Source organism: Oncorhynchus clarkii, chromosome 11, assembly GCF_045791955.1.
Source record: "Oncorhynchus clarkii lewisi isolate Uvic-CL-2024 chromosome 11, UVic_Ocla_1.0, whole genome shotgun sequence".
Classification (NCBI taxonomy): domain Eukaryota; kingdom Metazoa; phylum Chordata; class Actinopteri; order Salmoniformes; family Salmonidae; genus Oncorhynchus; species Oncorhynchus clarkii.
In genome coordinates this window covers 23,713,344-23,739,433 of record NC_092157.1, presented here as the reverse complement: position 1 = coordinate 23,739,433, position 26,090 = coordinate 23,713,344, and the positions used below count along the sequence as shown (strand labels likewise).

At 44.9% G+C, this 26,090-nt stretch overlaps 1 protein-coding gene across 1 annotated transcript in view; it reads right to left on the bottom strand.

Moving 5' to 3' along the window:
- Positions 1-1,565: 1,565 nt before the first annotated feature.
- LOC139420386 (cubilin (intrinsic factor-cobalamin receptor)) overlaps positions 1,566-26,090 on the bottom strand; it is a 53,213-nt gene continuing 28,688 nt past the window's right edge. Inside the window, exons 36-66 of the mRNA XM_071170433.1 lie at positions 25,875-26,080; positions 25,411-25,592; positions 24,972-25,164; positions 24,680-24,877; positions 24,168-24,314; positions 23,618-23,808; positions 20,287-20,455; positions 19,902-20,076; positions 19,464-19,642; positions 19,013-19,219; positions 18,672-18,812; positions 17,183-17,370; positions 15,290-15,461; positions 14,779-14,982; positions 13,866-14,015; positions 13,447-13,568; positions 12,811-13,036; positions 12,392-12,579; positions 11,925-12,081; positions 11,671-11,820; positions 11,242-11,430; positions 8,704-8,830; positions 7,940-8,157; positions 6,462-6,667; positions 6,111-6,276; positions 4,132-4,340; positions 3,647-3,788; positions 3,294-3,475; positions 2,838-3,003; positions 2,297-2,532; positions 1,566-1,965 (exon numbers count right to left, since the gene is read on the bottom strand). Coding sequence (XP_071026534.1) covers positions 1,858-1,965; positions 2,297-2,532; positions 2,838-3,003; positions 3,294-3,475; positions 3,647-3,788; positions 4,132-4,340; positions 6,111-6,276; positions 6,462-6,667; positions 7,940-8,157; positions 8,704-8,830; positions 11,242-11,430; positions 11,671-11,820; positions 11,925-12,081; positions 12,392-12,579; positions 12,811-13,036; positions 13,447-13,568; positions 13,866-14,015; positions 14,779-14,982; positions 15,290-15,461; positions 17,183-17,370; positions 18,672-18,812; positions 19,013-19,219; positions 19,464-19,642; positions 19,902-20,076; positions 20,287-20,455; positions 23,618-23,808; positions 24,168-24,314; positions 24,680-24,877; positions 24,972-25,164; positions 25,411-25,592; positions 25,875-26,080 — 5,494 coding nt within the window. The 3' untranslated portion in view covers positions 1,566-1,857. The remainder of the gene's footprint in view (positions 1,966-2,296; positions 2,533-2,837; positions 3,004-3,293; positions 3,476-3,646; positions 3,789-4,131; positions 4,341-6,110; positions 6,277-6,461; positions 6,668-7,939; positions 8,158-8,703; positions 8,831-11,241; positions 11,431-11,670; positions 11,821-11,924; positions 12,082-12,391; positions 12,580-12,810; positions 13,037-13,446; positions 13,569-13,865; positions 14,016-14,778; positions 14,983-15,289; positions 15,462-17,182; positions 17,371-18,671; positions 18,813-19,012; positions 19,220-19,463; positions 19,643-19,901; positions 20,077-20,286; positions 20,456-23,617; positions 23,809-24,167; positions 24,315-24,679; positions 24,878-24,971; positions 25,165-25,410; positions 25,593-25,874; positions 26,081-26,090) is intronic.

Here is a 26,090-nt window from a genome sequence, read left to right as displayed (position 1 = left end):
AAAATGTAAATGTTTACCTGGGCTTTTGTCTGTAGAACTGCTGTGGGAGACTTTACCCGTACACGCTAAGTGACATACTCTGCATTTATGGTGCCCCTTTATTGGTTCCTGCAGAATAATACCGCTTAAGTCCCTCAGAACATTCTTACTCCCCTGAGAGCGCTAGCCTTCCTGATCCTTTTCTCCCATAGCTGTCAGAACAATATTAGCACTGTCTGTGCAAGTCTGGTTCTGACAGCATTTACTCTGATCCGTCTATCCCGGCTATCAATCTGTCTCTCTCCTTCTCCGCTATCCATCTCTCTCCTCCCTCCCCCTCTACTTTCTCTCTCAGCCTCTCATTGCCCCCTCTTTCTTGCTCTCTGCTACCCCCTCTCTCCTATCTCTCTTTACTATCCCCCTCTTTCCTTCTCTCTTACTGTCTGTTTGATCAGGGCTGTCAGAGGTGTCATGTCAGTTGAGGCGTGTCCAGGAGCACTAGCAGAGCCAGAGGGTTTGAAACTCCACTCAAATTAGACAGTCCAATAACTGATGGAATTAGACACACTCACTTACAGGGAGCTTGTGTAGAAGGTGTGTGTGTGTGTGTGTTTGGGGAGTATGCATGTGTGTGTATAGGGGGGAAACAAAATGTGAGCAAAAAGGGTCAGCCAAAATGTTCCTGTTGATAAATGGAATTAACATCATAGAAGTGTACAAAACACTAACACCTGTTATTCCAAGACAGACTGACCAGTTGGACACAGGTGAAAGCTATGATCCCTTATTGACGTCACCTCCAAAATCAGTGTGGATGGGGAGGAGACAGATTAAAGAAGGATTTTTAAGCCTTGAGATATGGATTGTGTATGTGTGCCTTTCAGAGGGTGATAGAGCAAGAAACAAAATCTTAAAGTGCCTTTGAACAGGGTATGGTAGTAGGTGCCAGGCGCACCGGTTTGAGTGTATCAAGAACGGGTTTTTCACGCTCAACAGTTTCCTGTGTTTATCAAGAATGATCCACCACCCATAGGACATCCAGCCAACTTGACAACTGTGGGAAGCATTGGAGTCAACATGGGCCAGCATCCCTGTGGAACACTTTTGACACCATATAGAATCCATTCCCCCGATGAATTAAGGCTGTTCTGAGGGCAACTCAATATTAGGAAGTTGTTCCTAATATTTTGTACACTCAGTGTACATACAACCTGATGTAGCAACAACGGGCCATTGAAGGGAACAAAGACCCTACAGAATACATATTCGGACTGTCACTGCATATTTAGACCTGAGGTTATCGTATCCTCATCTATGCTCCTAATGCCCCTAATGTTTTGTACACTCAGTGTATACCAACAACATCTTTTGATTAAGAGATGTACGTATTTTAAGAGAGATCCCTACCAATGAAAAAGGAGCTTGTCTCATGTTTTGCACGACTGTTGCTTCTCAGAGCCCAAATATATTTCACTAATAATATGTGTATGTGGAACGTCAGTCTGGTCATAAAGTTGTCTCCTGATGTAATACATGCATTTACAATTCAATACAACTGCTGCCCTGTAAGATAGATACCCACATAATACATTTAAAACATAACTTTTATTAAAAGGTTGTTATGTCGGCTGGCACATCAAAGATGAAAAAATACATTAATTTATTACCCAATTGCAACTCCATAAAATACATATTTGCCATTCTTTCGAAAATTATCTACAAACAGATGATTCAAACATTCTATGGTCCAATTTTAGAGCTTTTTCATTATTTACATTTAATTGGTCTGCTAAGATCTTGTGGCAGATGTCCAGTTGCACTGGCATGATTAGAGAATCTGTAAACAAGCATGTGGTTAGTGTGTGAGTGTGTGTCCTCTCAGCTGCTCCATGTAAGCCTGAACCCAGAAGGCAGGACAGAATACTGGGCGTTGAACACGACGTAGACGTGGTGTGAGGATGCTGTGAACGGAGCGATATTCGTCTCCTTTGAACGACAAGAAGGGAGGGTTAGGGGAGAAAAACGGAATTGCTATTGATACATTTTTACAAATGCCACATAAATCCAGATATGCTCTTTTGTTCCTCAATAAACTGTCAATTATTTTCGTTTGCCTGCTGAAAAGCAAGGAAAAATAAGTGGTCTATTTTTTAGTGCGAATCACCGTTCATTTTCTGAACTTCATTGTTTATTGGTTCATCGCACCAAAATAAGACCATTTGAGGTTGAGTACGATGATACCTACGTTCCCCACAATAAAATGGAAACAAATCAACAAAGTAATCTAAAGTTAAATATGAATTCCTATGTTACGTACCGCTCCACAATAAGGGCCAATTGGAGGAGTGCTAGCATCTTTCCCGTCAAACAGCTTCAGGTAGTTGTTCTGGCAGTCTCCTGGGTCATCAATGCTGATCTGGGCGAAGGTGACAGTCACCACACGCCCATTAGGAGCCTTAATGCCCCACTCACAGTGGGTACCGTTGGCATAGTTGCCAGGGTAGTTAGGACTGGTCACCGAGCCGTGGTCTCCGTATAACCGCCCTCCACAACCTGGGGAGAAAACACACATGAAAATACACATCCTGTACAAACCCACACCTACAATATAAAAGCGAGCAACTTCTCTGTTGATATCCCCTTATACAATTGTGTACTACAGATACACTGTTAGAACCTTTTGGTAGGCTCTTTTTTTAATAAACCAAACAGCTATTTTGTCATTAGAAATGGATAGATCTTGACCATTGCCTCAGTTGCATCATACGGTCAACTACAGAAGGAGGAGATGGTTTAGGACTAGGAATGTGTATCTTGTCTTTCAGGGTGGGGACACCCTACAGGGTTAAATCACTCACCCTCTGGAGAAGAGGTCCAGGTGATCTCAAAGCCGTCCTTGGCACCAGAGAAGTCACTCTTGAAGCGCATGTAAAGCTGGTTGGTGCCCGGGAATATAGGATTGGGAAGTGTGGACCCGCAGTACTTTCCTAACAGTGGGGCAGATTCTGTACTGCCATTCCGGACCTGAGGAACAGGGACGAGACGTTGCCTTTGATAAACATACAACACCAAGGAATGACTGACTGAGATACATAGAATTCATAAAGCAGCTAAATAATATTTTATGTGGTCATCCAAATGCCATCAAAATGGAACATTCCAAGATATGAAAATGGGCATAAAAAACTAACTTAGAACAGACTGTCAACCACGCCCTTGTATGGTATAAAATGGCCATGCATCAAGTAAAGTGGCAGACTGAGCCAGTCTGTGTCCTCAGACAGTCTGTGTCCTCAGACAGTATGTGTCCTCACCTCTAGGTAATCATAACTGCAGGTGGAGTGGGACTCCAGGTTGAAGCTGTTGAAGAACAGGGAGATGGAGTTGTTCTGGGGGGCCATGAGGATGATGGTACAGTCGACATTGTGGGGGTAGATGTTAGGCCAGTCGGGGCTCTTCAGGTAGCCGTAGGCCTGCTCATAGGTCCTACTGCAACCTGGAGGAACACACAGGAGAGACGAATAATCAGACAAGGGAGAAAACACCAGACAAATACATTAAAGATAAAGACATGGGACAAACACAGATGTTTAAAATAAGTCACTAGTAAAAGGAGAATAGGGTAAGAGGGAGCCTCTTAACGGTTGGAAGTCTGCTATCACCATACCTGCCACCTGATAGGTCAGACTCATTCCGTTGCCGGTGATGAAGGCGTCAGACTTGAAGACGATGTGCATGGTCCTCCCGTAGCTGTAGAAGTCTGGGATGTGGTCCGCAGCACAGAACTTGTGTGCCTGTCCGTAGTCTCCCTGTGAAACACACAATACAGAATGATTAAGGGCATTAGACTTTTTTGGAGACTCATAGAGTGAAGACGGACTTTCTAAAATAATATTCCCAGTCCTGACATGCAATACTTATCAGCTTCACAAGGAGGTGCAAGTATGCCTGTCAGTACAGTAATGGTTTCGGCTATTGTCACAGTTATGGTTAACAGTTTAAAAGAGCTGGCATCTAGAGTACTAGTATCCTACAAATTTAAGTATATAATACAACGTTTAATTGTAGGTGACTTTCAAGTGACCCAAGAACACTCTGTACAAAAAAAACACATAAAAAAGCAACAACAGAAAATTGGCTAGCCTGTCTCACCACAGGCCAGTCACTCATGTGCAGGAAGTTGGTGTTACAGCTCTGGCTGGGCTGCAGGTTGAACTGCTGTACGGCTACTTTAACGCTCTCCTGAGGAGGGGCGTCCAGGACCCAGCGACACGAGATGAACGGGGGATAGGCGTTGGGGTACATAGGAGATGTTATGGTCTGGACCGCATTTGTAGCGTTCAGAGTGCCTCCGCAGAGTCCTGGATAACGAGCACGCACGCACGCACACACGCACACACACACACACACACACACACACACACACACACACACACACACACACACACACACACACACACACAGTCTTGTGAATCGCAATACCCACACGCCAATTAATATACAGTACCAGTCAAAAGTTTGGACACACCTACTCATTCAAGGGTTTTTCTTTATTTTTACTATTTTCTACATTGTAGAATACTAGTGAAGACATCAATGCTATGAAATAATACATATGGAATCATGTATTAACCAAAACAAGTGTTAAACAAATCCAAATATATTTTAGATTCTTCAAAGTATCCACCCTTTGCCTTGATGAAAGCTTTGTACACTTTTGGCATTCTCTCAACCAGCTTCATGAGGAATGCTTTTCCAACAGTCTTGAAGGAGTTCCCACATATGCTGAGCACTTGTTGGCTGCTTTTCCTTCACTCTGCGGTCCAACTCATCCAAAACCATCTCAATTGGGTTGAGGTTGGTGATTGTGGAGGCCAGGTCATCTGATGCAGCACTCCATCACTCTCCTCCTTGGTCAAATAGCCCTTACACAGCCTGGAGGTGTGTTTTGGGTCATTGTCCTGTTGAAAAACAAATGATAGTCCCACTAAGCGCAAACCAGAAGGGATGGCGCAGCGCTGCAGAATGCTGTGGTAGCCATGCTGGTTAAGTGTGCCTTGAATTCTAAATAAATCAGTGTCACCAGCAAAGCACCCCGACACCATCACATCTCCGTGCTTCACGGTGGGAACCACACATGCAGAGATCATCCGTTCACCTACTCTGCATTTCACAAAGACACAGCGATTGGAACCAAAAATCTCAAATTTGGACCCATCAGACCAAAGGACAGATTTCCACCATGATTGGCCAAGTAACTCTCTTCTTCTTATTGGTGTCCTTTAGTAGTGGTTTCTTTGCAGCAATTCGACAATGAAGGCCAGATTCACGCAGTCTCCTCTGAGCAGTTGATGTTGAGATGTGTCTGTTACTTGAACTCCGTGAAGCATTTATTTGGGTTGCAATCTGAGGTGCAGTTAACTCTAATTAACTTATCCTCTGCAGCAGAGGTAACTGTGGGTCTTCCTTTCCTGTGGCTGTCCTCATGAGAGACAGTTTCATCATAGTGCTTGATGGTTTTTGCAACTGCACTTGAAGAAACTTTCAAAGTTCTTGAAATTTCCGGACTGGCTAATCTTCATGTCTTAAAGTAATAATGGACTGTAGTTTCTCTTTGCTTATTTGGGCTGTTCTTGCCATAATAAGGACTTGGTCTTTTACCAAATAGGGCTATCTTCTGTATGCCACCCCTAACTTGTCACAACACAACTGATTAGCTCAAACGCACAAAGGAAGGAAGGAAAATCCACAAATGAACTTTTAATATCTGTTAATTGAAATGCATTCCAGGTGACTACCTCATGCAGCTGGTTGAGAGTTTTCAAAGAGTGTGCAAAGCTGCCATGAAGGCAAAGGGTGGCTACTTGGAAGAATGTAACACTTTTTTGGTTACTGCACATATATGTGATATTTCATAGTTTTGAGGTCTTCACTATTATTCTAAATTGTAGAAAATAGTAACAAATAAAGAAAAACCCTTGAATGAGTAGGTTTGTCCAAACTTTTGACTGGTACTGTAAATATGTGTTCAATGTTTGTATTAATAATAGTGTGATGGATTAGCCAATGAGTGCAGGGCAGGTGAACTTTTATAGAAAGAAAGGAAGGGAATAGATCAAAGGGTGTCTTACTGTCCTGTGCCCTGTAGGTGGCGTTGAAGCCCCTGTAGCTGATAGAGCTGTCAGTGACGAAGTGTACAGTCAGGAAGTTACTAACAGACACAAAGGGTCCCGGGATTACATCACGTCCACAGTACGTCCCCACCAGAGGGAAGTTCATATTGTCTCCGTCAAAGATCTGATGGTGAAGGGTAGAAGGGGGGAAGAAAGAAAGAAAGAAAGAAAGAAAGAAAGAAAGAAAGAAAGAAAGAAAGAAAGAAAGAAAGAGAGAGAGCAGATGAATGAGTGAAAGAACGAACAAACGAGAGAGCAAATAAACGAATGAGTGAACAAATGAATGGAAGGAATGCTAGATCTCCTAACCTTGACGTAGTCGTAATGGCAGGTAGATGTAGACGTTCCCTCCAGTTCAAACGAGGAGAAGGTGAGGTTAATGACTTTGTTGATGGGCATGGTGATAGTCCACAGGCAGTCCATATTGTACTCATAGTTCCCATCACCGTTAGAGTCCGGAGAGCCAAACATCCCTATAGGTGTAGAGAGATAACCCCCACAACCTTGTGCCGGGCCTGGAGAGAGAGACAGGGGAGGAAGAGAAAAGTGGAAGAGTGTAGAGGAAGACATGGGCATATGTGATAAAGAGTTATGATATACCGTGTGGGCTTTGGGAGTTCTCATGCAGGCTTCCATAAGTGAACAGCAGGTAGCGCTAAATATCCATGAATTCTCAAAGAAGGCTGTTACTACACATGTATGGGCCTACATCATCAAACAAGGGTGGTACACATTCAAAACAGTACTTGTTGAGTATCCACCCATCAAGTGATATTTAATATCACATCAAGATATCACATGTCCCCATATACTCAGTTGTCCCTCCTGCTGTTGCTGTATGCATCAAAACTAACTGAGGGACTGGATGTCTGAGCTCTGAGGGGGTATGCTGTGAACACTGAACATAATGTGTTAAAACCTATAGAACTCCCAACATTCCCAGAGACAGAGGAGTGTTTGTGTGCGCCGTCATAAATCTTCCCCCTCTGCCCAGTCTGTTCAGCTGCTCACATCCCTCGGATGGCCTTCTGCTCCATGGGAAACAGGGGTAACCACAGCTGGAGATTGATTTAAGTGTAACACAGAGTGGGGTGATTCACCATGGCTCTCTTCTATGACAATGACGGAATCTTGGATTCTTTTTCAGCCCTCTCTATACTTTATAGAGCCTTTTGTATCTACAGTAGACTATCAAACACAAATCAACCCTCTCTATACTTTATAGAGACATTTGTATCTACACTATCAAACACTAATCAACTAGATAAAATGCATAAAAAATAAATGGCAAAAGAGATTAAAAAAATATATATATATCTCACATTCACGCCCTTTATTCACTAGCTTGATGCATGCAGAATGCCTCTCTCACTCTCTCTTTTGTCCTGGTCTGAGTACACTAATATGGCTGGCTGGCCCCCTGCCCATCGGATGGACAAAAGGCTGTTTATGCGCAGCGGGGCAGTCATTGGGAATGTACAGCCCCCCACTCCCCACATAGCGATTTAAGACATGTGGGTTAATATTGGAGAGAGTAGAACAACAATCCTGGCCTCTCACTTCTCTAGAGTGAGTCTAAAACAAACTATATTAACTGAACGTCGACAGTAGCTTGAGGCCTGAATAAGTATAGGACAATGTAAGATATGTACCCATCTTTCATATAGATACAGTCCGTTGTTTTCAAATAGCCCATATAGTGTCTGGGACACTTAGATAAGAAAAATGTAACACCATCCACTGTTTTAAAATAGACAAATAGAGAAGCCGGGTGTAAGATGACCTACCCAGAGTCTCAATGTAGGTGGCCCTCCAGCCAATCCCAGACACGGATGAGTCGGTCGTGAAGGCGATAAACATCTGATTGGTTGTGGACTGGAGGTTGGGCGGGAGTTCCGTGCCACAGAACTGCCCCATTATAGGAGCCATGGCGTTGGGCCCGTCGTACACGATCACATAGTCATAGCGACAGGACGACGATGCCTCCAGATGGAAGGTGTTCCACCTGATTGGTGGAAGGAGAGGCAGAGGGTAATGGGACATCTGAGGAGATGTGGAGGTCACTTAAAGCCTGACACGACTTTCTGGAAGAGGTGTCAACCTGTTCATGTGGGTTTGTTAAAGCACTGCCACGCACAGATTGTCCCTTAGGAGGAAAGTAATTGTTTTGAGTTAGGTGCCTGGTCCATAGAGGAAATCTTTCCTCATACACCGACACACACACACACACACACACACACACACACTCTCTCTCTCTGTGTGTGGGGGTTATGGTGTGACACAAAGGCATTAACACCTGCAGGTGGAAACGGGGGACATGAGACGGTCTGTTCTCAGAATCAGAATGATCTTACTACACTACAGACATGAGGTACTTATTGTTAGCTAAGAATGCACTCTATATGTGCTTTAGGCTAAGTCAACACTTCAGCTTAAGCCTTGCATTTGCTCCCTGTACTTATTTTGAATGATGATGGATTGTGTTGGTTTTCTGATCATTATTAGACCTTCTCTGGGTTAGTAGACAAAGCAGCATGTCCCTTGGACTCACTTGAGGTTGATGACCTTGTTTTCAGTGACGACAATGTGGTAGGTACAGTTCATGTTGTGGTGGTAGTTATCGATGCCAGCCGGGCTGCTGACCGTACCAGAAGTGCTGTTGAACACACCTCCACATGCTAATAGTAAAAAAAATAAAAACACTGATTAATACCATTCTGACCATACCAGAAACACCAATCCCTTAATTAGTCTCCTTCCTCCCCATTTTTCTGCTACTTGAACTAAATATACTTGAATGAATCCTACTTAAATGAATTCGGTTTATTTTCAGACTGTATTTTGTTGTGTGTCTTGGTTTCTGAGAGAAGAGCTGTTTTCATTATGAAGCATGCAAAAAAATAAAGCAATAAGTATTTTTGTTTTTGACTACTCTGAGCTTTCAATGTGCAGCCAGTCACGTTTACCCTGCCACTCCAGACATGAATCATCTAAAAGGCTTGATGGGGAGTGGTGTCTCCCCCATTATAGAGGCTATAATGGCTGCCCTGTCTGAAGTGTGTGGGTGCCCGTCTGAGTCATTTAGCTACTGATGATGATACGTATTTACTGTTCTGTCTGACAGGCTGCATGTCTGAATATTACAGAGGTCAGAGTTGAATCCTTATGAATTGAAGGGTGTGTGTGTGTGCGTGCATGTGCGTGCGCGCCTGTGTGCATGCTTTCAGAAAAGTATTCATACCCCTTGACTCATTCATTTTGCTCTGTTACAGCCTGAATTCAAAATGGATAACAAACAAAAAAAATCTCACCCATTTACCACAATACCCTGTAATGACAAAGTCAAAACATGTTTTTAGAAATGTTATCAAATTTGTTGAAAATGAAAGTAGATTTAATTAAGTCAAAACTGTAAATCAGCAACTTGGGAACATTCACGGTCTTCTTGGTAAGCAACTGCAGCGTAGATTTGCCCTTGTGTTTTAGGTTATTGTCCTGCTGAAAGGTGAACGAACCCATCTCCCAGTGTCTGGGGGAAAGCAGACTGAACCAGATTTTCCTCTAGGATTTTTCCTGCACATAGCTCCATTACACATTTTTTTTATCCTGAAAAACTGCCCAGTCCTTAATGTTTACAAGCACACCCATAACATAATGTAGCCAACACCATGCTTGAAAATATGTAGAGTGCTACTCAGTAATGTGTTGTATTGTTGCTCCAAAACATAATACATTTTGTATTCAGGATAAAAAGTGAATTGTCTCGCCACATTTTTTGCAATATTACTTTAGTGCCTTGTTGCAAACAAGATGCATGTTTTGGAATATATATATACATTTTTTTCAATTAGGTTAGTACTGTGGAGTAACTGCAATGTTGTTGAGCCATCCAAAGTTTTATCCTATTAGAGCCATTAAACTGTTTTAAAGTTATAATTGGCCTCATGGTGAAATCCCTGAGCGGTTTCCTTCCTCTCCGGCAACTGAGTTAGGAAGGACGCCTGTATCTTTGTAGTGACTGGATGTATTGATACACCATCCAATAGATAAATTAATAAGTGCACCCTGCTCAAAGGGGTATTCAATGTCTGCCTTTCATTTATTTTAATCCATCTACCAATAGGTGCCCTTCTTTGTGGTTGAATCAGTGTTTGAAATTCACTGCTCGACTGATGGACCTTACAGATAATTGTATGTGTGGGGTACAGAGACTTTTAAAAATCATGTTAAACACTATTATTGCACACAGAGTGAGTCCATGCTACTTATTATGTGACTTGTTAAACACATTTTTACTCCTGGACTTATTTAGGCTTGCCATAACAAAGGGGTTGAATAATAATAATAATAATTCCGCTTTGACATTATGGGGTATTATTGTGTGTAGGCTAGTGACCCAAAAAAAAAGAAGCAATTTAATCAATTTTAAAGTCAGGCTGTAACACAACAACATTTGGAAAGAGTCAAATGGGTGTGAATACTTTCTGAAGGCACTGTATGTGTGTGTGTGGGTCTATTGTGTGTATGTGTTGTCCCTGGCCTGGTATCCATCTGCTGTGGCCTTGTATCCAGAGCCCTCTTCTCCTCTCAAATCCCCTCTAATTGTTAGAAAGCGCAGCCTCTCTCCATTCCTCACATTCTCCACTGGTCTGAATGGAGCGCCAGCGCAACGGCAGCATTCCCCTCTTAATGGTAAACAACCCCAGAACTATTAGCGCCAAAAGCCCAAAACTCTGAGCCCAGAGGCTCAGACAGACCCAGTCAGGGCCAGAATGCACTGATACTCAACATGGTAATAGCTCCCCCTTGCCTTTTGTAGGCTAGGTGGTCATTTCACCACATTTGCTTACACAAATAAAATCTTCTCAGATTTTTTCAAGTGCATACAGCAAATGCGTCAAACTCCAGTCCTTTGTAGGTAGTTAGGAACTCTCCTCACCTTGTTGTCTAGGTCTAAATTGGAAATGAAAGGAAATAACAAAAACCAGCAGAGGCACGGCCAGGAATTGAGTTGGACACCTCTGGTAGATGGCTTAGGGTCCAAGGGTTGATTTAGAATTGGGCCTCAGACTTGAAGAATGAAACTCACGTATAGCTCTGTACTCAGCCAGGAAGCCGTTGTCGTTGATGATGGAGTCGGAGTAGAAGTTGACCAGCATGGGTCCCAGGGTGCTGAAGGGCCCAGGGATGGAGCTGCCACACACTGTGGCCACAGGGGTCCCCGTAGGGTGGGTACCACCGTACACCTTCACCCCATCAAACATACACGTGGAGTGGGCTAGGACAGGACACAAAGGACACAGGCTAGGACAACATGGGGGGAAAATAACTGTCAAATGAATCATAGTATTATGAATGTGATTTGAAGGTAGACTAAGCGACACACAATTCGGAAGCAGCAGATCGGGTGGACTTTCTCAACAGCAAAGAGCAAGAGACAAATCTCTTGTGCAGTTGTTACACATCTATCATGTTGCAGGAGAGCCAAGATGACCATTTAGATGGTCCTTCTTCTTACCTTCTACCTGGAAGGTGCGGAACTCCAGGATGACGACAGTCTGGGGTCCAACGTCTATGAGGTAACTACAGTCGGAGAATAAGGGGTAGTCGGCTGGATAGTTGGGCGACACCACCCGGCCGGTGGGGGCAGTGAAGTTAGCTCCACACCCTGAGAGAAGACGCCAACAAACAGAACTTTATAGTAGTTAAAATACACTGATATATTACGACTGTAAATGTGTACCTAACAGACACTAGTAGTACTCTACTCACGTGTGATGTAGTTGGCTGAGAAGCCTCTTCCTGGGGTTCCAGTGGACTGGAACCTAGTGGTGATGGTGTTGTAGGGAGCGATGATGGGGGCTGGGGCGGTGGTACCACAACCTGTAGCTAGCAGTCCATCAGCGGTCTCACTATCACCTGACCACACCTACAGGTAATACGACAGAGATAGTAACAAACAGACGTTATGTTCAGTATGTCCTGTACAGTAGGGAGTGATGATGTCAACTGGATCAGTGCTGTCACACCCTGCAGCTAGCAGACCACAGAACCAGTGGCGTACCACACACCCCTGCACAGAACCATTATACAAAATAATTCCCACTCCTTGGGTTCATTATTTTAGTCATATGATGTCAGCGGAGCATCAACCTTGCAATACCAAAGGATATTTTAATAGAGGGCGCAATATTATCAAGCAAGTGTAGGAGCTAGGGGGTTCAATAGTGTGTGTTCACCTTGATGTAGCTGCTCTGACACTGCCCGTTGGCATCAGGGATCTGGAAGTCAGAGTTGAAGTTCATCTCCAGGTGGTTACCCTCGTGGGCGATGATGGTCCAGGAACACTCAATGTTGGCAGGGAAGTTCTGGGGGTAGTTGGGAGACTTGATGACACCAGTGTCAGCGTGTATCACTCCTCCACAGCCTGTAGGGATACAACAGTGCATCATGTTTTCACAACATATCACACAACCATCACAGAACAATCCCAAGACCAGGGCTGGGGTGAATTCCATATAAATTCAGTTAATCCAGAAAGTAAACTGAAATTCCAAGTCCGATTTCCATCCTTGCTTTTTAATTTTTGTTAACTCCCCGAGTTGACCTCAACCCTGGGCAAGACGACATCCTGGTCACTCATCGTCCCATAGCCTACCTGAGGAGTCAGTTGACCAGGTGGCCACAAACCCTCCTCTGGACACTGAGTGATCGGCCAGGAAAACCACCACCAGCTTGTTGGACCCTGATTGGATGGTTCCTGGGGAGGTGGTTCCACAGTACTGGCCAATCACAGGAGACCCTGGGGAGCCCCCGTTAAAGATGGTGACAGAGTCCCAGCCACAGGTATTGTGAGGCTCCAGGTTGAAGTAGCTGAAGGTGAGCTGAGAGGGACAACGGAGGGGTGGTTTGAATGTTTTTAAAGGTAAATCTGTATGGTATGTGATGGCTGTTTGTGTTGCACAAGTTGAGTTTATATTATACCATCCAATTTATAGCACCAGCTCTGCATAAATACCATACACTACATCAATGTTACTATTAATGTCACTATTACCTAAGAAATTGACCATCCAGGTAAACAAATATAACAATCACACCATCTACCAGAAGACATTAGAGAAACGCATCACAAATCCTCTTCACTTCCCAATATGGCTAGCTAGCTAGTTCACATGCTGATTGATATTAGTCTTACAGTGTTAGCTATGTAGCTAACTTTAGCTACCAAACCACACACACAAGATTTAACCCAGCTCCAGGACATGCTGCTGAGGGATTCTCTACTACTCACAGTGATGGTGTGGCCCTCAGGGGCCTCCAGTAACCAAGTACAGCGACTGGGGCTGGGGTAGAGGTTAGGGTAGGCAGGGCTGGAGATTACACCTCCCTGTCCGGTCTGCCAACCACCACATTCTACAGGGAGGTAAGGAGACAGAGGTAGAGGTTAGGAGCTAGACACAATGGCTGAGTAAAAAGGTAAATGTTTGAGGCAGGATTATACCTCCTTCCCCCAGTCTACCAACCACCACACTATATAGGGAGATGGAGAGGTTATGAAGATTGTAATGCTACATTTCATATCTTGATGCCTTAGTGGAGCATCGATCTGTGTCTGATATCCCTCAGAATAAAACTAGTGGTGCTTGGACCACATGATGTTGAGTTTAGAGACATTGAGGAACTGTACGTGAGAGATGGGGCTAAGCTCACCGGAGAATAAGTACTTGGCCTTGAAGCCCAGGTCTCCTATAGCTTGGTTGGTCTGGAAGTGGACCCAGAGTTCAGGGGTGGACACCACCAGGGGAATCATTGGAGTGGTCTGGCCACAGAACTGGGCCAGCAGCTCCCCGCTAGAGTCACCTAGGAAGGGAAGATGCACAACATTCACACAGTTACACAGCCTGTTTATGGGGATCAGTTACATAACGGTTAGGCACATAATCACTTGTCTTTATCACTTAGGGGAAATTTCCCAGACACAGATTAGTCCTGGAATAGAAAGCAAACTCAATGAAGAATCTCCATTAAAAGTGCTTTTAGGGCCTCCCGAGTGGCGCAGTGGTCTGAGGCACTGCATCGCAGTGCTAGAGGAGTTACTACAGACCCGGATTCATTCCCGGGCTGTGCCACAACGGCCCGTGGCCGGGAGTCCCATAGGACGGCACACAATTGGCCCAGCGTCATCCGGGTTAGGGGAGGGTTTGGCAGGTGGGGCTTTATGTGGCTCATCGCGGTCTAGCGACTGCTTGTGGCGAGTTGGGTGCCTGCAGGCTGACCCCGGTCGCCAGTTGAATGGTGTTTCCTCCGACACATTGGTGCGGCTGGCTTCCGGGTTAAACTGCCGGGTGTTAAGGAGTGCAGTTAGGCGGGTCATGTTTCGGAGGACGCATGACTACACCTTCGCCTCTCCCGAGCCCGTTGGGGAGTAGCAGCGATGAGGCAAGATTGAAAATTGTGGAGAAAAAAGGGGTAAAATTTAAATGCCAAAAATATATATATATATTTTTTTCTACGGCTATGCTTAAATCTGTGTCTGTGAAACCGCCCCAATGAGTAGTTACTTTGGATACGAACACAAACATTCTTCAATTAGCAAAACGACACATCCAGCATTGTGACTCACCGAGGCGGAACTCTATGTAGTCGGACTCGCAGGTCTGATGGTTCTCCAGGTGTAGGTCTTCTAGGATGACCACGATGGACGAGTTGATTTGTGTAGGGTTCTGGATCAGCCACTCACAGTTCAGGTTGTTGCTGTAGTTAGAGGTGAGGTAGCCCGGGGAGGTGAAGTTACCTCCAGCTGGGTCACTGAGGATGCCACCACACACTATGGAGAACGACATAGAGGTTTAGAACAAGAAAGCACTGAAGGGTATTTTAAATGTTTGATATTTCCCTTGAGAGCAGTTCTGATAATTCAAATCCAAATGTTAACATCCCTATGAGGATGGCAACACACTTCACACATTAAAGACATGCTTTGCATTAAAAGTGTCTTTAAATGTCTTGGAAAGAGGTCAAAACGGCAATGGCCGCCTTTATTATTAACCCTTACTAAACCCTGAGAAAACATGATCTTATACTAAACACCCTGGGGAAAGTTGCGAGGGAGAGGAGAGTAAAGCTGTGCTCACATGCATCTTCATTGGAGGAGTAGGTAGCTGTAAAGCCTCCATTGGAGACAGAGGAGTCGGTACGGAACACTACAGTCATGGTGTTGCCTGACGACTTAACCTGGTAGCCTGTTGGCACGGTGCCACACAGCCGCTCGATATGAGGGGCGGTTACCGACACGCCGTTTAACACCTGAGGGAGGAGAACCACGCCATCAGAACCAGTTAGAACAATTAGAACTGCATTAGAACCAATAAAGTCATACTGGAAGCATGGAAAGAACCATGGATGTGACCGGGCTGATTACAGTGCCTTGCGAAAGTATTCGGCCCCCTTGAACTTTGCGACCTTTTGCCACATTTCAGGCTTCAAACATAAAGATATAAAACTGTATTTTTTTGTGAAGAATCAACAGCAAGTGGGACACAATCATGAAGTGGAACGACATTTATTGGATATTTCAAACTTTTTTTAACAAATCAAAAACTGAAAAATTGGGTGTGCAAAATTATTCGGCCCCCTTAAGTTAATACTTTGTAGCGCCACCTTTTGCTGCGATTACAGCTGTAAGTCGCTTGGGGTATGTCTCTATCAGTTTTGCACATCGAGAGACTGAAATTTTTTCCCATTCCTCCTTGCAAAACAGCTCGAGCTCAGTGAGGTTGGATGGAGAGCATTTGTGAACAGCAGTTTTCAGTTCTTTCCACAGATTCTCGATTGGATTCAGGTCTGGACTTTGACTTGGCCATTCTAACACCTGGATATGTTTATTTTTGAACCATTCTATTGTAGATTTTGCTTTATGTTTTGGATCATTGTCTTGTTGGAAGACAAATCTCCGTCCCAGTCTCAGGTCTTTTGCAGACTCCATCAGGTTTTCTTCCAGAATGGTCCTGTATTTGGCTCCATCCATCTTCCCATCAATTTTAACCAATTTCATCTGACCAGAGCACCTTCTTCCACATGTTTGGTGTGTCTCCCAGGTGGCTTGTGGCAAACTTTAAACGACACTTTTTATGGATATCTTTAAGAAATGGCTTTCTTCTTGCCACTCTTCCATAAAGGCCAGATTTGTGCAATATACGACTGATTGTTGTCCTATGGACAGAGTCTCCCACCTCAGCTGTAGATCTCTGCAGTTCATCCAGAGTCTCTGATCAGTCTTCTCCTTGTATGAGCTGAAAGTTTAGAGGGACGGCCAGGTCTTGGTAGATTTGCAGTGGTCTGATACTCCTTCCATTTCAATATTATCACTTGCACAGTGCTCCTTGGGATGTTTAAAGCTTGGGAAATCTTTTTGTATCCAAATCCGGCTTTAAACTTCTTCACAACAGTATCTCGGACCTGCCTGGTGTGTTCCTTGTTCTTCATGATGCTCTCTGCGCTTTTAACGGACCTCTGAGACTATCACAGTGCAGGTGCATTTATACGGAGACTTGATTACACACAGGTGGATTGTATTTATCATCATTAGTGATTTAGGTCAACATTGGATCATTCAGAGATCCTCACTGAACTTCTGGAGAGAGTTTGCTGCACTGAAAGTAAAGGGGCTGAATAATTTTGCACGGCCAATTTTCAGTTTTTGATTTGTTAAAAAAGTTTGAAATATCCAATAAATGTCGTTCCACTTCATGATTGTGTCCCACTTGTTGTTGATTCTCAACAAAAAAATACAGTTTTATATCTTTATGTTTGAAGCCTGAAATGTGGCAAAAGGTCGCAAAGTTCAAGGGGGCCGAATACTTTCGCAAGGCACTGTATGTGCTAGAAGGATTGAGTAGATTTTAGTCTTAGATGATATGACTGCACAGCAAGCAAGAGGCAAATGAGAAAAGAAAATAAACACACCGACTTAAAGGATGAAAAAGTGAACCTAAAAGAAGAGAAGCTGAAAGATAAGTGGGACCTACATCCACATAATCGGCGTAGCAGCTGCTGCTGCTGGTGCCCTCCAGCCGAAGGTCGTTAATGGTGAGAGTGACCCTTCTCCCCGGGACCACAGTGATCTCCCAACGGCACGTACGGCTGTGAGGGTACAGGTTGGGATAGTTAGGGGACGAGATGGTCCCCGAGGGAGCGTTCAGCTCACCTCCACACACTGTAGGGGGACAGGACCGGAAAGAATGAGAAAGAAAGAACGGGTTGTTAACATCAACACAGCTTATTAACTTCTACTGTCAGTCAGTCATTTTCACTGCTAATACCAATACTACACAAAGCTATGACACAGAAATCACACACAGCTCATTCGGAAAGTTTTCAGACCTTCCCCTTTTCCACATTTTGATACGTTACAGCCTTATTCTAAAACAGATAAAATCTTGTTTTTCCTCATCAATCTACACACAATACCCCATAATGACAAAGCGAAAACAGCTTTTCAGAAACCTTTGCTAATTTATAAGAAATAAAACCAGATACTTTATTTACATAAGTATTTCAGACCCTTTGCTATGAGACACCTAGATTGAGCTCAGGTACGTTCTGTTTCCGTTAATGATCCTTGAGATGTCTCTACAACTTGATTGGAGTCCACCTGTGGTCAATTCAATTGATTGACATGATTTGGAAAGGCACACACAGTTGACAGTGCATGTCCGAGCAAAAACCAAGCCATGAGGTTGACGGAATTGTCCGTAGAGCTCCGAGACAGGATTGTGTCGAGGCACATATCTGGGGATGGGTATAAAAACATTCTGCAGCATTGAAGATCCACAAGAACACAGTGGCCTCCATCATTCTTAAATGAAATAAGTTTGGAACCACCAACACTCTTCCTAGAGCTAGCAGACCCGGCCAAACTGAGCAATCGGGGGAGAAGGGCCTTGGTCAGTGAGGTGACCAAGAACCCGATGGTCACTCTGACAGAGCTCTAGAGTTCCTCTGTTGAACTTCAGCGGCAAAGACTGGGAGACTAGTCAGGATCGAGGGAAAGATGAACGGAGCAAAGTACAGAGACCCTTTATGAAAACCTGCACCAGAGCACTCAGGACCTCAGACTGGGATGAAGGTTCACCTTCCAAAAGGACAATGACCCTAAGCACACAGCCTAGACAACGCAGGAGTGGTGTTGGGACAAGTCTCTGAAGAATGGGAGAAACTCCACACATACAGATGTGCCAAGCTTGTACCCAAGAAGACTCAATGCTGTATTCGCTGCCAAAAGGTGCTTCAACAAAGTACTGAGTAAACAGTCTGAATAGTATATGTGTGATATCATTTATTTTTTTTTTGTAATACATTTGCAAAAATTTCTAAAAATAGTTTTTTGCTTTCGTCATCATGGGGTATTGTGTGTACATTTTAGAATAAGGCTGTAACGTAACCAAATTTGGAAAAAGTAAAGGGTTCTGAAAACTTTCCAAATGCACTGTAAGTCTTAAATGAAATGACTTTTACCTTCCACACTGCCCACAAAGGACAGAGTGAATCCAGGGGCATTTACACTGCTGTCGCTGACAAACTTGACATAAGCAAAGCTGTCTCCTGTTTCCATAGGGCTAGGTATGCTGTTCCCACAATGCTTTCCCAGGAAGCGCCCTGGAACAGGACATACCGGCAACACATTTGTCAACTTTCATTTCATCACATTAGACAAAATGAATTACACAAATTGACAAACTGAATTAGACTTCTTAGAAAAGAGATATGGACACAACTATGTGCACACGCCGCTGTCGTTTTTTAGGCAGAACATTGCTAGAAACATGTCAAGAATCCGTAAACATAGAACAGGTTACCTGAGGCATTGTACTCCCGTATCTCGACATAGTCACTGCTGCAGTCTACTGTGCTCTGAAGGCTGAAGTTGTTGAAGCGGATGGTGAGGTAGTGTCCTGTAGGGCCCTCCAGGTACCACTCACAGGATAAGCTATCTGGGTAGTTCGCAGGGAAACCTGGGCTCTTGAGGTTAACACTCTGGCCAGTGTATGTGCCTCCACACGTGGCTGTGTTGGATTGAAAAGACAAAAAAAAACTCAGATTGAGATCCGGGTCATTCCAAGTATCTCCTGGATCTTGTAGAAGAGGCAGCGAAATACATCTGCTTTCTGAGATATGTTTGATACTGTAACATACCCACTGAAAGGGTTCATGTTCTCTGTAGGTGGTGAAGTGTATTTGAGTGAGTGTGGGAGACTGTACTAGAGAGTGTGGCGGAGTGGGTTGATTCTGTTCCAGTTACACACTCACCGATGGAGTACTTGGCCTTGAAGCCCTTGTGTGTGATGCTGTTGTCTGTGCGGAAGCGCAGGTACATGGTGGAGCCAGTGGAATGCTCGGTAGAGGGCCTGGTGTTGCCACATAGTTTTGCGAGGGAGTTAGCGTCAGAGGTGGCACCATCACGAAGCTCAACGTAGTCATAGAAACAGCTGATGACAAAACATTGGGGGTAAATCTCATGAAATTGTTTTCTTCAAAAAAGGTGACAACAGAATGGTACAATATATAGCTCTTGGATCCAATCTATTAGAAACACTATTATACTCTGTGCTCATATATAAGAAACATATGGTGTTCTGTACTCATATATAAGAAACATGACATAAGAACTTATAACAAGTACAAGTAAAAAGAAACATGATAAAGAATTACAACATGACGATGATATCAAATGGGACATTTTCATACTTGGACGTAGGCTCGATGTCGAATTCATTGTCAAAGTCGATCTGGACAGACTCCCCGTTGGGCACGGTGATGACCCAGATACAGTCCATGTTCTGGGGGTAGTTCTGGGGGTAGTTGGGTGATGTGATATAGCCTGGAGGGTCTGAGTCACTCAGCACAATGCTTCCTCCACAAGCTACAGGAGGAGAGCAAATGCATGTGATTAGGAAAATCTAGAAATCAGAAGGTGTTTTCTCACATACACTTTGACTTCTATGCTCTTAAGCACAAAATACAGTGATGTCTCAATCATGTAAAAATATACATTACAGTGTTTCTATCTAAACCATTGATTGTCTGTGTTATAAACATTTTTTATAACAATTTACTGTTATTACAGTCTCACCCTGGCTGTGGGCCTCAAAGATCAGCTTGAAGCCACTGCCCTCGTTGGTGGCGTCTGAGATGAATCGTATGTGGAGGTTGTTGTCTGTTGTCTGGGTGATGGAAGGGGGGCTGGTGCCACACAGACGACCCCCCAGAGAGGGGGCTGAGGCATCCGGACCGTTCCTCAACTAAGACAGACAGGCGGCGGGTTGAACACACACACGGGCACACACACAAACACACACACACAGTAACGCACGCACACACACAGAGGGGTAAGGGTCATGTTACAATCCATATCACTCCCTGGGTAAATTGAATCTGTCAGAGCAAATCACTCTTCCTGGCTATAACAAGGTGTAGTATATTATGTGTAGTGAAGTATATAACTGTGACTTTCAAAATTATTTAGGAGACTGGTTCATTCACTATATAAACTCAGCAAAAAAAAGAAACGTCCTCTCACTATCAACTGCGTTAATTTTCAGCAAACTTAACGTAAATATTTGTATGAACATAACAAGATTCAACAACTGAGACATAAACTAAACAAGTTCCATAGACATGTGACTAACATAAATGGAATAATGTGTCCCTGAACAAAGGAGGGGTCAAAATCAAAAGTAACAGTCAGTATCTGGTGTTGTCACCAACTACATTTACAGTGCATCTCCTCCACATGGACTGCACCAGATTTGCCAGATATTGCTGTGAGGTGTTACCCCACTTTTCCACCAAGGCACCTGCAAGTTCCCGGACATTTCTGGGAAGAATGGCCCTAGCTCTCACCCTCTGATCCAACAGGTCCCAGCCGTGCTCAATGGGATTGAGATCCGGGCTCTTTGCTGGCCATGGCAGAACACTGACATTCCTGTCTTGCAGGAAATCATACACAGAATGAGCAGTATGGCTGGTGGCATTGTCATGCTGGAGGGTCATGTCAGGATGAGCCTGCAGGAAGGGTACCACATGAGGGAGGAGGATGTCTTCCCTGTAATGCACAGCATTGAGATTGCCTGCATTGACAACAAGCTCAGTCCGATGATGCTGTGACACACCACCCCAGACCATGACGGACCCTCCACCTCCAAATCGATCCCGCTCCAGAGTACAGACCACAGTCTAAGGCTCATTCTTTGGACGATAAATGTGAATCCGACCATCACCCCTGGTGAGACAAAACCACGACTCGTCAGTGAAGAGTACTTTTTGCCAGTCCTGTCTGGTCCAGCGACGGTGGGTTTGTGCCCATAGGCGACGTTGTTGCCGGTGATGTCTGGTGAGGACCTGCCTTACAACAGGCCAACAAGCCCTCAGTCCAGCCTCTCTCAGCCTATTGCGGACAGTCTGAGCACTGATGGAGGGATTGTGCGTTCCTGGTGTAACTCGGGTAGTTGATGTTGCCATCCTGTACCTGTCCCGCAGTTGTGATGTTCGGCTGTACCGATCCTGTGCAGGTGTTGTTACACGTGGTCTGCCACTGAGAGGACGATCAGCCGTCTGTCCTGTCTCCCTGTAGCACTGTCTTAGGCGTCTCACAGTATGGACATTGCAATTTATTGCCCTGGCCACATCTGCAGTCCTCATGCCTCCTTGCAGCATGCTTAAGGCACATTCAAGAAGATGAGCAGGGACCCTGGGCATCTTTCTTTTGGTGTTTTTCGGAGTAAGTAGAAAGGCCTCTTTTGTGTCCTAAATTGTCATAACTGTGACCTTAATTGCCTACCATCTGTAAGCTGTTAGTGTCTTAACGACCGTTCCACAGGTGCATGTTCATTAATTGTTTATGGTTCATTGAACAAGCATGGGAAACAGTGTTTAAACCCTTTACAATGAAGATCTGTGAAGTTATTTGGATTTTTACAAATTATCTTTGAAAGACAGGGTCCTGAAAAAGGGATGTTTATTTTTTTGCTGTATTTATAATCAACCTGGGCCTCCCGGGTGGCGCAGTGGTTAAGGGCGCTGTACTGCAGCGCCAGCTGTGCCATCAGAGTCCCTGGGTTTGCGCCCAGGCTCTGTCGTAACCGGCCGCGACCGGGAGGTCCGTGGGGCGACGCACAATTGGCCTAGCGTCGTCCGGGTTAGGGAGGGATTGGTCGGTAGGGATCTACTTGTCTCATCGCGCACCAGCGACTCCTGTTTCCATTGATCATCCTTGAGATTTTTCTACAACTCGATTGGAGTCCAGCTCTGGTGAATTTAATTGATTGGACATGATTTGGAAAGGCACACACCTGTCTTTATATATTAAAAGGTCCCACAGTTGACAATGCATGTCAGAGCAAAAACCAAGCCATGAAGTCGAAGGAATTGTCCGTAAACCTCCGAGACAGGGTTGTCGAGGCACATATCTGGGGAAGGGTACCAAAACATTTCTGAGGCATTGAAGGTCCCCAAGAACAGTGAGGTGACCAAGAACCCAATGGTCACTGACAGAGCTCCAGAGTTCCTCTGTGGAGATGGGAGAAACTTTCAGAAGGACAACCATCTCTGCAGCACTTCACCAATCAGGCCTTTATGGTAGAGTGGCCAAACGGAAGCCACTCCTCAGTAAAAGACACATGACAGCCCGCTTGGAGTTTGCTAAAAGGCATCTAAAGACTCTCAGATCATGAGAAACAAGATTACCTGGTCTGATGAAACCCAAGATTGAACTCTTTGGCTTGAATGCCAAGCGTCACGTCTGGAGGAAACCTGGCACAATCCCTACGGTGAAGCATGGTGGTAGCAGCATCATGCTGTGGGGATGTTTTTCAGCGGCAGGGACTGGGATACTATTCAGGATCGAAGGAAAGATGAACGGAGCAAAGTACAGAGAGATCCTTGATGAAAACCTGCACCAGGGCGCTCAGGACCTCAGACTGGACCGAAGGTTCACCTTCCAACAGGAAAACGACCATAAGCACACAGTCAAGACAATGTCCCTGAGTGGTCCAGCCAGAGCCCGGAATTGAACCAGATTGAACATCGCTGGAGAGACCTGAAAATAGCTGTGCAGTGACACTCCCCATCCAACCTGACAGAGCTTGAGAGGATCTACAGAGAAGAATGGGAGAAACTCCCCAAATACAGGTGTGCCAAGTTTGTAGCGTCACACCCAAGAAGACTCAAGGCTGTAATTGCTTCCAAAGCTGCTTCAACAAAGTACTGAGTAAAAGGTCTGAATAGTTACATAAATGTGATATTTCATTTTTCTTCTCTAAAAACTTGTTTTTGCTTTGTCAGTGTTGTGTGTTGAATGATGAGGGGGGAAAACAATTTAATACATTTTAGAATAAGGCTGAAACGGAACAAAATGTGGAAAAAGTCAAGGGGTCTGAATTGTTCCCAAATGCACTGTATCTCACCTCTAGGTAGTCTCCAGAGCTGCAGGCGGTGCCGAAGCCCTGGACCTGGAACGGGCTCTGGATGTTAACAGACACTCTGAAGCCTGGGGTCACCATCACGTGCCAGCTACAGTCCAGATTGGACGGGTAGTTCTCGGGGTACCGCGGGGTGGAGAGTACACCCCTGTCCACGTGCAGCAGACCACCACAACCTAGAATGAGAATTACAAAACAATAACTTTATTGTCACTTGTCAAAGAGATACTGAGAGTTTTCTTTTTCCTTTAGATAAATACAGTCAATGATATCATCCTCCATGAAATAAAAATGATCTGCATTTGTCAAAGTCAAAGAGAAACAGACTCCAGGAAGATCAAAAACCTATGATACAAACCAATATGAAATCAACAGCCTGGGATTTTAACCAATAAGACACAAGCAAGGTTAAGAGAATGAGATGTGAACCGATGACACATTAGCAGGGTAAACAACATGACATGTCAACCAAGTTAGCAGGGTCAACAACCTCCAGTGATTGGATTGCTTCAGAGAGGGTTGTGAGTGAGCTCACCCTTAGAGTAGGAAGCGTTGAAGCCCTTCCCGGAGACGCTGCTGTCTGAGGTGAAGCGGAGGAACATGGAGTCCCCTGTAGAGTGGATGGGACCAGGCAGCTCACGGCCACACACAGTGTTCAGCAGGGGGGACAGGTTGGTTTCACCTGGGGGAGGAGAACACACAATGGGGTAAACATTAGGAAGACAAAGGAAAGGACATGCAGTGTTCACTGAGGAGACGTGTCCTTTTGCTTAGCTAAAACATAAACACACTGTACAGTGTTGTGGTTGTGACATACGGTCTCCCAGACACTAGAAAGTAAACCTCAGTGTTTTACGCTTCACACAAAGCTGATTAACCAGTAGTCTAGTATAAAGGTCTATCTAAACCATGGTCATGTTCAGTTTGCACAAAACAGAACACAGAGTGAAACAAACAGGCACTATCTGATTTTGTCCAATAAGAAATACTTGATTTTTTGCTACAGTGTGGCCTAATGAACAGGATCCAGGCCTCTCTCTCACTCACCATCCCTGATGACCAGGCTGTCAAAGTAGCAGGCGGGGTAGTCCTCCATGTCCATAGACAGCAGGTTGAACTCCACAATAGAGTTAGGGGAACGAATGACCCAGGTACACTCCAGGTTAGCGTCATAGCTGTCTGGCCAGCCGGGGGAGAAGAGGAACCTGGGGCTGTCGCCTGGCATCAGAGCCCCCCCACAGGCACCTACACACAGAGAGAGAGATAGAAATCAGTATAGTAACACACATGGATGGGTGCACGGGCATGTGCACAAATACTCACTGGCTTAAACACACACCTGGTGCTAAGGTGGGCAGGGGTCCAGAGCTCTGTATGGCTGACCATTCAATGAGGAAGCCTCTTCCCCCCACCACAGTGTCCGACTGGAACTCTAGAGTCACGGTGCTGCCGGAGCTACTGACCGAGGCGGGCAGGGATAGACCGCAGAACTTCCCCAGGGAGTAGGCGTGGATGTTGGGCCCATCAAATATCTGACCACACACAGAGAGAGGTTAGAGGTTATGAAAAAGACTGGCCAAATGGTTTATGGTTCCCGGTATGATGTTCTTATATAACATTTGTATTTTATTATTCATGTTCACAGTGAGTTTTTCAAGGATGATCGTCATCTAACATTTCCTAATATCAAAACGAAGATGACTTTCGGGGATGTTTTGAATTCTACTGAAGGAAGAGGTTGTCATTTCAATAGAATCAGTCGCCTCGACGACGCACACCTTAAGCTGGTCATAGTAGCAGTCGTACAGGTCCTCGATGTCCATGTCTAGGAAGTGGATCTGTACGTAGTCGTCTCCAGGTACAGTGATGGTCCAGCGGTAGTCTGCGTTGTTGGGGTACGTCCGGGGGTACAGTGGAGACGCTATCTGTCCTGATGTACCTGTGATGTCATTCCCATACACTGGAGAAGGCGAGACCACATATTCTGTGTTTAGCATACCGAGTATGGCTGGACGCATCTAAAGCCAAAGTACTGTATCTTGTCATTGAAAGCATTTGTGCATCAGTAGAAGAAGATAGAGCATCGACAGAGATGTGATGCTGGGCATGGAGTTAACAGAACGGAGAAAGCATCTGAAGAGATGCATTGTGTCAGCGAGAGAGTGGGTTGAACAATAAGACACTACGGCCCTCAGTAGAACACACGCATGCACGCGCCCACAAAAACCCAACACACACTCACAGTGAGAGAAGGTAGCTCTGAATCCAGCTCCACTGAGAGAGGAGTCTGAGCGGAACTTGACCCACAGGATGTGGCCAATCAGAGACGTGTAGTTGGAGGGGAGGGAGACCCCACAGAACCGACCAACCAGAGCGCCTGTGGAGTTTCCCTCCCGGATCTCCAGGTAATCATTGTTACAGTCAGAACTCTGCTGCAGCTGGAACATACTGGCACAGG